Raw genomic sequence first — 11,000 nt, 5'->3', positions numbered from 1 at the left:
CTCAGGTGTAATGCCACACTCTTACACCTTCAGTCTGCTCTGACGTCAAAGGAGGGCAAAGTGATTTAGAGCGCGAGGTCATCTGACCACAGAGAGACTGGCCCGACATTGCTGGAGCTGGTCAGTCACAACACAGAACAGGTGAGTACTCTTAACTTTATTTTTTTTGCTACTTTTAAAATAAACCAACAAATAACAAACATTTGCCTGGAATAAAGCCATTTTTTTATTTATTAAAATGAGCAGTTTTACAAAAATGTGGTCAAGGCCTGATCTGTAGGTGTGGATTAAATTAAGGTAATTATTATTAATTAGAAGCTATTTTTAAAGAATGATTTTATACCTTGCCAAGTGATACAGTAAAAATATACATTGAAATGTTTCTTATTTTTTAATGATTATTGCTGTTTAGTCACTTTTTAATTTATTAAAGAACATTTGGACTCTGTCTCTTTGCTGACAAATACTGCATTAACTGTAGTAACTCTGTACATGAGGAAGTCCTGCTAATGACTGAAGGCAGGTGAATAATGCATTGGAAAGACTTAATAATATGTTCCCACTGATATTTAAATTCAATATTTTGTTATTGCATTAAATAGATTTTTCCTACATGGCTTGATTTTTATGAAGGGGATATTGTCAGCAGTTACTTTTTGCTGTTTTATATTTCTTTTTGGTAGAGTTACTGTTTTAATCCCAGTAACAACACTTTTTTTTTTACCTGAGAATAACTGTAGGCTTCATTCTGTGTTATTTTATTTTGCAGCTAAGCCTCTGACCTGGACATGTACCCCTCCACGTTAACGCAGTTAGCTCGGCTCAATCCTTTCCACTCTCCGATAATCTCCTTGCAGCAGAGAGAAGAATGGAAACACACTCCCAGCTTAAAGGAGCACACACCCCGCACACTAGCTGCAGCATCTTTCAACGGTAACAGTTTTAACTCTTTACTACTGACTTTATCCTTCCAGAGTTAGTCGTTTGCTGCTCAGGTTTTCTAATTCAAGTTGCCTTTAGATGGCGCTGCAGAGAACGCAGTATCATTACGGTACATGTTCACTTTAACTGTGTTCAATTCATCTCAATGGGGAGTTTCCCTGCAGTGTGCCAAGAATGATGATCTACGGTGCAGCAGATTTGGACTCCAATGGTCTTGTGCTTAACTTCAGTGTGGCTAGAGTAGGTTGGTACGTCATGCATGCCTCCCACGAAGAAATGTTCATTTATTTTTATACGGAAACAGCACAGGGTAGCAAGTGGACACATTGCCGCTTTCAGACCATCATGAAACACGTGTTGAAGCGAAACTCCACATAGAAATGAATTGGATTAAGTGTGCATACTGAACATTGAACTTTATGCAAATGAATGTGGAGGCTGCATTGCATTTAGCCAATCACACGCAAGTAGACTAGACTTCTTCTGGTTCTAATTGGAGCACAATTGATTCTTTACTGTTTCCATAAAACAACCATGTGGTGAGCTAAGCAAGTATTATTGCTATGCCCAAGTAACTACTAAACCTGAACTTTAACTCTTTGCGGCTATGCATTTTCATTAAGAATTATGAGGTTGAATGACAATAATTCATTCGTTCATTCATTATCTGTAAGCGCTTATCCAGTTCAGGGTCGCGGTGGGTTCAGAGCCTACCTGGAATCATTGGGCGCAAGGTGGGAACACACCCTGGAGGGGGCGTCAGTCCTTCACAGGGCAACACAGACACTCACACATTCACTCACACACTCACAACTACGGACATTTTTGAGTCGCCAATCCACCTACCAACGTGTGTTTTTGGACTGTGGGAGGAAACCCACGCAGACACATGGAGAACACACCACACTCCTCACAGACAGTCACCCGGAGGAAACCCACACAGACACAGGGAGAACACACCACACTCCTCAGACAGTCACCCGGAGCGGGACTCGAACCCACAACCTCCAGGCCCCTGGAGCTGTGTGACTGCGACACTAACCTGAATGACCGTGCCGCCCTGAATGACTATAATAAAATTAGTAAATGACCCCCTATCTCCCAAGTTCTAAACCCTATCATGTTTGAGAGCAGACTGAGCACAGTCAAAACAGCAATGCTACAATGCTCCTCCAGCTAGAATTTAATAACCATTTAAAATCTATCGGACACCACTTAGAAAATGTTTTGTGCTCTAGGGCTTTTTTTGTCTAGATTTTTTTTTTTTTTTTTTTGTCGTCATATAACATGATATATGTCAGATATTCCTGATATTACTTGAGAAGGCCCAAGTGGGCTTTAGCATTTATTTATTTTTTTACACAGGGATATGCATGTAGAGTAATGTTAAAATTTAGCAAATGGAGTAAAGCTTTCCTTGCACTTTTTTCATCCCCATAGAGGCAGATGTTAGCTGTGAGTATGGGTCTAACAAATACTACGCCCTCTGTGGGTTCGGAGGCGTCCTGAGCTGTGGACTCACCCATACAGCAGTCGTGCCTCTTGACCTGGTCAAATGCCGCATCCAGGTTTGAATCATTTACTTGCTCCCAGTGAATACTCGTCACTCATCACTATTCAGGAACTGAAGACCGCATGTTGTCTTTCAGGTGAATCCAGACAAATACAAGTCCATTTTCAATGGCTTTTCAGTGACCCTTAGGGAGGATGGCTTCAGGGGCTTGGGCCGAGGTTGGGCCCCGACCTTCATTGGCTACTCCATGCAAGGCCTCTGCAAGTTTGGCTTCTATGAGATCTTCAAGGTCCTATACAATGACATGTTGGGAGAGGTAGGTTTTTTTACGTAGCAAAGATGTTTTAAAGATTTTGCAGTTGAATTCCAAATGTTAACTGACTACTGTCCTTTTTATAAAAACAGGAGAATGCTTACCTGTGGAGAACATCTGTTTACTTGGCTGCCTCTGCCAGTGCTGAGTTCTTTGCTGACATTGCGCTCGCCCCTATGGAGGCATGCAAAGTGCGTATTCAGACACAGCCAGGCTATGCCAACACCCTCAGAGAGTGTGCACCAAAGATGCATGCTGAAGAGGGACTGTGGGCGTGAGTATGCCTCCATTTCTGCTCAGTCATCTAATGGATATGGGAAATCATGTAGAAAATATACTCTACAAAGTACACCATCTTGTTCCCACAGATTCTACAAAGGCGTGTACCCCCTGTGGCTGCGGCAGATCCCCTACACCATGATGAAGTTCGCATGTTTTGAGCGGACATTGGAGATACTCTATAAGTACGTGGTGCCGAAGCCTCGCAGCGAATGTTCCAAACCTGAGCAGCTTGTCGTCACCTTTGTAGCTGGCTACATCGGTGAGTGAGACCACAGTGAGAGTGCATTGGACCATCACTGGATCTATCCTGGTTTTTAAGGCAATCTCTAGTACAACATATTATGAACATATCTGTGATTTATATGTAATATTTAATCAACATTTATTAACACTCTTGGCTGTTTTGTCTCTGTAGCTGGTGTGTTCTGTGCTGTGGTGTCTCACCCAGCTGACTCTGTGGTGTCCGTTCTGAACAAAGAGAAAGGCAGCACGGCCTCACAGGTGCTGAAGAGGCTGGGGCCTCGAGGTGAGCGTTTCAGCACACACACACACATGGATAGACACACCCTGCAGCCCACCTTCAGCTACTCGCATGCACAGCCACTCAATGTATGTGTTAGATTTAAAACACTAAGTGTGAAGTTCTCTTAATCACCACCTGGTGGCGCCCATGTATCACTACTATTGGTACCAAAGCTTTTAGTAGATTAGTTACTGTTGAGTGTAAAACTCTGAAGCTATTCCACAGTGATTGGTTGATAAACTGAGAGTTCAAAGTGGTGTAATCAGTCACTCAAGATATAGTCTTCCCTGCTCTGTCTGATAACCTCTTTGCTGCAGTTTTCCCAATTCTCCATTTCTCAAGCTGTTGCACAACAATTACCCAGATGTTGTGAAATAACGGCAGGCCCCTCATTGAAAAAGTGAACTTTATTCATGTGCTTAAGAGGACAATTAGCATGTTTGCACAGAGACACTCCTTTTGTTAAGCAACTGCTTCCTTTGTGTCACTCGGTTGAACCCTAATAGCTAACTTCACAGTAAATAAATAGTGGGCCACACCAGAGCATCATATTCACTTGGTTCTATCTCTGTGCCTTTTTTGAATGATGTGTGTCTGGATACTTTTGGACATACAGAAGCTCACTCGTTTATGTCTTTGCTGCAGGTGTGTGGAAGGGGCTCTTTGCCCGTATCATTATGATCGGTACGCTGACCGCCCTGCAGTGGTTCATCTATGACTCAGTGAAGGTGTACTTTCGCCTGCCTCGCCCTCCACCCCCCGAAATGCCAGAGTCTCTAAAGAAGAAAATGGCTCTGGCAAGCCACTAGACCTTCTGACCGCCAGCCCTTCCATTAGCAGCCACAGACAGATCTGCTTTTCACACAACAATGATGCACTTAAAAGGACCATATACTTTTGTTTCTTTGCATGGGTTTTACAGTAAAGAAGGAACCACCAAAGATAAATTTAATTGGGGGTTTTGATTTGTTAATGATATTCTCAACAACAATAAAAGTCAGCAGCAGTTAGACTATGTTTTTAAAATGCGAAAAAGTTGTCATCTTTTCTTACGTTTGTTCCAGTGAGTGGAGATTCTGTCTGTGGGTGTAAAAGAAGGGAGTGGAGCTGTGCGCTGATCGAATGCATCAGTGTTTTGGTTTCAACAATGAGCACTGTTTAAAATCAGCTTGAATGTAGTAGTAAACTCTGAATCTACAAACTTTACTGTTTGCCTGTTGTTTTATTCTTTTTTTTCCAAAAAAAATGTCTCTGCAGTCATCCCAGCATTAAAGAAGTAGTTTGAATTAAGGCTAATAACCTGTCCAGTTGTGGTATTAGCAGGGTAGTGGGAGTTAGCACTGAGTGAACTGACTCAAACCCTTATCAGTAATGCTTTCATCCATCCATCCATTATCTGTAACTGCTTATCCAGTTCAGGGTCACGGTGGGTCCAAAGCCTACCTGGAATCATTGGGCGCAAGGCAGGAATACACCCAAATACTGGAGGGGGCGCCAGTCCTTTACAGGGCAACACACACTCATACATTCACACACATACCTACGGTCACTTTTGAGTCGCCAATCATCCTACCAATGTGTGTTTTTGGACTGTGGGAGGAAACCCACGCAGACACAGGGAGAACACACCACACTCCTCACAGACAGTCACCCGGAGGAAACCCACGCAGACACAGGGAGAACACACCACACTCCTCACAGACAGCCACCCGGAGGAAACCCACGCAGACACAGGGAGAACACACCACACTCCTCACAGTCACCCGGAGGAAACCCACGCAGACACAGGGAGAACACACCACACTCCTCACAGACAGTCACCCGGAGGAAACCCACGCAGACACAGGGAGAACACAACAAACTCCTCACAGACAGTCACCTGGAGCAGGAATCGAACCCACAACCTCCAGGCCCCTGGAGCTGTGTGACTGCGACATCTACGTGCTGCGCCACCGTGCCGCTCTTATGCTTTCATTCATTATCTGTAAGCACTTATCCAGTTCAGGGTCACGGTGGGTCCAGAGCCTACCTGGAATCATTGGGCGCAAGGTGGGAATACACCCTGGAGGGGGCGCCAGTCCTTCATAGGGCAACACAGACACACACATTCATTCACACCTATGGACACTTTTGAGTCGCCAATCCACCTACCAACGTGGATTTTTGGACTGTGGGAGGACAACAAACCTCCTGCACTACCTCCTGCACAACACTACCTCCTGCACTGCCGTGCCGCCTTAATGCTTTCATTATTTAGTTATTTAAGATTCCCTTTTGGTCATCAATTAACCCCCGAAAAACTCATCTGTTTATTAAAATTACATATTCAGAAGTTGTTTCCAAGAAGAAAATCCTCCCGTGCCTGAAGAGTGGCTTAAATATAACTTCACCTTCATTTCATGTGTTGACATATGGAATTACACCATTATTCCCCAACTCTTTCTCCACGTACACCTCCAGCAGCTCAAAAGTTCATAAGAACTCCTTAAGTTTATTATGTAAGAAACCATGGCTGTTTGAACCCATCTGTTTGGCAGGTAGTGTCATAGTCACAGCTCCAGGGACCTGGAGGTTGTGGGTGCAAGTCAAAAACACACGTTGGTAGGTGGATTGGTGACTCGTGTGTCTGTAGGTATGAGTGTGTGTGTGTGTGTGTTGCCCTGTGAAGGACTGGCACCCCCTCCAGGGTGTGTTCCCACCTTGTACCCACTGATTCCGGGTAGGCTCCGGACCCACCGCGACCCTGAACACACAGGGACATGTGATGTCAGAATACATCTAGACACAGATGTAGACAAATTAATAACACCAATGAGAGTGGTACCCAGCCTACATTCGTTTTCACAAGAACTTGCACAAACAATGGCACTGTGGACATATACAACACAAAAAGATATGAATCCAAACTAATGAATGCACCAGAATTTATTTATTGAATAGGCACATTTAGACACAATGAAACATTTTCACAGGATTGGAATTCAGAGGCTAGTCTGTGTGTGTCCGAGTGTCCTCCTTCCTCTCTGTCTTGTTGTCTCCTCATCAGGTTACGAGTACCAGGTCTGCTGACCCTAATACCGGCAGCCCGGCATCCACAAATGGAGCTTATCAGAGCATGCGAGCAGCGAGGTCGTCCGATGCATGAAAGAGCGTGTGCCTGTGCTGCACTTTGAGTGTGGTTACGGTTGTGTGTATGTTTGTCTGTGTCTGTGTTCATGTGTCTCTGAGTTCACAGGATCTCTAGGCTCTAATGGAGACATCCATGCGTCACACTGTTCGGTGAGGAAGTGTGTGCTGTGCATCATACGTAATTGTGAGTGACTGTTGTCATTATAATCCATTTGGTCCCTCTGGTTAATGTGGGTTTCAGGCCTGAGTGTAGAGCGAGACATTCAAGCCTGGTTCTGAGAAATGGATTCTGTTAAAGCTCCCTAATTTGTTTCTCTTTTCTCTGTTCCTGGACCTCTGGTGCTGAGGGTCAGAGAATGGGAGAGCAGAAGATGGCAGACTGTCCCTTTTGCATGTTGTTTCCTAATCAGATATTGCAGGGGGGAAAAAGGCCTCCTGTTGAATAATGCAGATGCAAACTGCCTGGAAAATACTTGCTTTTACACCTGATTTATTGAGATTTATACATCATCGTGCCTCATATTCTGTCCCACAAACCAGGCAGCTCTTACGTGTTTTGCACGTCTGGAAAGAATAGTTGAAATTGCAACCTTGCTGAGAATGATACCAAGTGAAACAATGTTACACTTACTCCCTGAGTTCATTACGGCCTCCACATTGACGGTGGCAGTGTAGTAACCTGGATCTTACCTTCTATTGTTCTGTTGTTTCAAACAAGCCAAGAAACACGCCACTCCACCCACCAGCACTTAACATTAACCTCAAGGTTTAAATTAGACTACCTGTGTGATAACAATAATTATACATCACATTTAATTATGAGATAATTTGGGTTTGGGCGGCACAGTGGTGCAGCAGGTTAGTGTCGCAGTCACACAGCTCCAGGGGCCTGGATGTTGTGGGTTCGATTCCCGCTCCGGGTGACTGTCTGTGAGGAGTGTTGTGTGTTCTCTCTGTGTCTGCGTGGGTTTCCTCCCACAGTCCAAAAACACACGTTGGTAGGTGGATTGGCGACTCAAAAAGTGTCCGTAGGTGTGTGTGTGTGTGTTGCCCTGTGAAGGACTGGCGCCCCCTCCAGGGTGTATTCCCACCTTGCGTCCAATGATTCCAGGTAGGCTCTGGACCCACCGCGACCCTGAACTGGATAAGGGTTACAGATAATGAATGAATGAATGAATAATTTGGGTTTGAAAATACTAGTTCAATTTAAACAGAAAATTAGACTCCTAACAACCATGCAACTGTCCCCATCAGATAAATAGTACATCTCTGATAGAGGAGGGAAAATCACTCCCCTCTTGCTTCAGATCATTCATCATCAACATTACTGAATATTTTCATTTGCTTGAATTTTGAGAAACAGGAAATGCAAACAGCCTTCTCCGACTGAACTTTGTAGATGAGGAAAAATATACTTGTGCATTTTATTGAAGTATTAAAACATTTAAAGTTGATATAAAAGCAAATGTTTGATACACAACAAACATGGTTTGCATTCTTATTTTTAGTTGTTGAGGTTTCTGTGTCATTTACAGCTATGTTTGAGGTTTTCTTTCTAATATTCATTCATTCATTCACCCGGAGGAAACCCACACAGACACAGGGAGAACACACCACACTCCTCACATACAGTCACCCGGAGGAAACCCACGCAGACACAGAGAGAACACACCACACTCCTCACAGACAGTCACCCGGAGGAAACCCACGCAGACACAGGGAGAACACACCACACTCCTCACAGACAGTCACCCGGAGGAAACCCACGCAGACACAGGGAGAACACACCACACTCCTCACAGACAGTTACCCAGAGGAAACCCACGCAGACACAGGGAGAACACACCACACTCCACACCGACAGTCACCTGGAGGAAACCCACGCGGACACAGGGAGAACACACCACACTCCTCACAGACAGTCACCTGGAGGAAATCCACGCAGACACAGGGAGAACACACCACACTCCTCACAGACTGTCACCTGGAGCGGGAATCGAACCCACAACCTTGAGCTGTGTGATTGTAACACTACCTGCCGCCCTTTCTAATATTCATTTTTAATTTTTCTGCTGTAAGTGCCTCATCATGATCAGGATCGATGTGGGTCTGAAGCTTATGCAGAAACACTGGGTACAAAGCAGGGAGACACAGAAACCCAGTTAAACCTATAGACTTAACACAGCCAATCTGCCTACCACCATGTGTTTTGACCTATAGGAGGAAACCCATGCAGACACAGGGAGAACACACCCAACTCAACACAGATGGTGACCAAGACCTTGGATCTGTGAGGCAGCAACACTATCTTCAGTGCATCCGTGCTGCCCATTCGGAAAAATGAATAAATGTAAAGAAGTACGGCTGCACACTTCTTTACATGAGCACTATATTTTGCAGGGTACTACATATACTGCTTATTTTTAAGGACATGGATAACTGCTACCATGTATGAGACTCCTTATAAATAACATGTATAAGGTAAACAGACATCAAGGCTGACCGTGAAGTGTTGAACAAAGATTTCAGTGAGGTATGCTGTTAAGAGACTTATTCTTTCTATGCATCTGTTTCTGGAATTACTCTGTTAGTATCTATAACGTGAGCCCAAAAAGAATAAACCATGGGCCCCAGTGTAAGAGCTGCTTTATTCTTCATCAGATAAACCACTGTCACAGACTCCCGGTGGCTGCTTGGTGTTTGAAAGCTTTTCTTTTAAACTCCAGGCTTAAGGTACATCAGGGACCGTAGTGAAATATTCCACAAATATTTAGCAGTAAGGAGAAACATTCCCCTCTTTATCATCTGCTAAAGGCCCCTGGCTCTGGATATGTTTTTCTAATAAATGCTGTAAGTGCTTTCGCTCTAACTGAGTCAAATGATGGAGAGAATCTATAGAATTTACATTCTGGGAACTGCATGAAGACGCTGTGCTCTATATTAACGTAATAAGACACAGCAGGGGTTAAGTCTACACCAAATGGCTTTGACTAAATGAAATTTCATGCCTTCGTAAGTGCACTGAATCTTCTAAGGAGCTCAGGTGACCTCTGTGTGGGGTTTGGTTGGTTCTCCTTGTGTGTGTGTCCTCTGGGAGCTCCGCCAATCAAAACACACGTGGGTTGAGGATGTGAGGATGGACTGGCCGCCTGTGCATGATGTCCCTTGCCTTGTACCCAATGAATCTGGGTAGGCTCTGGACAATCCACAATGGGGGCACCCTAAAACTGAATTTACTTGTTATTAGGGAGTCAGCAAACTGAGATTTCTGAGATTTATCAGTACCTTAACAAAGTAACTAATATGCTTGTTATAGACATTGCCAGTATTATGATACGTCATTGTTAACTAGCATTAGGATATTAGCAATATGGCTGTCAATCTCTGTTGTGTCCTTTTGTCCTGGATACTCGTGATATCTGCTTGATTCAGGCCCCCACCCTCGGGGAAAACAAAAGCTGTCTGCTCCCTTTTTTAAGTAGCCACCTGATTGGCCACTGGTCAGCTGGGTAGTAGGATTGAGGTCATTTATTGGTCGGGTTTTACAAGGTCAAATGGTTTATGAGGGAATCAAGCTTGACGTTATTCATATTCCTCCTCTTATATATTAACGGATCATTAATGCATCTATTGTATGGCTTTGATAATGTAGGGCTTGCAGCTGTAAACTGAGTATAGAAGCAGTATTAACATGACACGGTTTATCCTGTTTCACTGTGCAGTAATTCTGGCTCAGTGCACTTATCAGCTGATGACCTTGTGTGGATTTTCCCTGATCTCTGGTTCAGCCGATAAATAAATACATGCTGCATTCATTGCATCCTAAAAGAGGATTTTTGGCCTTTTGAGATTTAGATCCTCTCAGTGTTTCTACCTCATGCTCCTACAATTCTCCTGAAGGTTCTTTCCTTATGATCTTAAGGTATTTTTTATTAATCTGAGTCTCAGATCCACAGGTCCTTCTTTATTCTATTGTGGAGTTTTTCTCTTCATTCGTTCATTATCTGTAACCCATCCATCCATCCATTATCTGTAACCGCTTATCCAATTCAGGGTCGCAGTTGGTCTATCTGGAATCATTGGGCACAAGGCGGGAATACACCCTGGAGGGGGTGCCAGTCCTTCACCGGGCAACACAGACACCTACCAACGTGTGTTTTTGGACTGTGGGAGGAAACCAGAGCACCCGGAGGAAACCCACGAGGACACAGGGAGAACATACCACACTCCTCACAGACAGACACCTGGAGGAAACCCACGCAGACACAGGGAGAACACACCACACTCCTCACAGACAG

General features: G+C 44.2%; 1 protein-coding gene across 1 annotated transcript; it reads left to right on the top strand.

The window, feature by feature from the left end:
• slc25a3a (solute carrier family 25 member 3a) lies at positions 1–4,779 on the top strand. Its single transcript, XM_066666892.1, has 8 exons — positions 1–141; positions 770–933; positions 2,383–2,510; positions 2,592–2,771; positions 2,861–3,042; positions 3,137–3,309; positions 3,466–3,576; positions 4,219–4,779. Exons 2-8 carry the CDS (start codon positions 789–791, stop codon positions 4,380–4,382), a joined length of 1,083 nt encoding a protein of 360 aa, XP_066522989.1. The 5' UTR covers positions 1–141; positions 770–788; the 3' UTR covers positions 4,383–4,779.
• The last annotated feature ends 6,221 nt before the right edge of the window (positions 4,780–11,000 follow it).

The sequence above is a fragment of the Hoplias malabaricus genome, chromosome 4, assembly GCF_029633855.1.
Source record: "Hoplias malabaricus isolate fHopMal1 chromosome 4, fHopMal1.hap1, whole genome shotgun sequence".
Classification (NCBI taxonomy): Eukaryota; Metazoa; Chordata; class Actinopteri; order Characiformes; family Erythrinidae; genus Hoplias; species Hoplias malabaricus.
This window is presented reverse-complemented; position numbering and strand designations above follow the sequence as displayed.

Bases quoted from the DNA above. Each gene is read 5' to 3' on its own strand.
- slc25a3a (XM_066666892.1), top strand. From the start codon at position 789: ATGTACCCCTCCACGTTAACGCAGTTAGCTCGGCTCAATCCTTTCCAC. The intron at 3,043-3,136 runs GTGAGTATGCCT...TTGTTCCCACAG, and splicing joins GCTGAAGAGGGACTGTGGGC to ATTCTACAAAGGCGTGTACC. The intron at 3,577-4,218 runs GTGAGCGTTTCA...TCTTTGCTGCAG, and splicing joins GAAGAGGCTGGGGCCTCGAG to GTGTGTGGAAGGGGCTCTTT.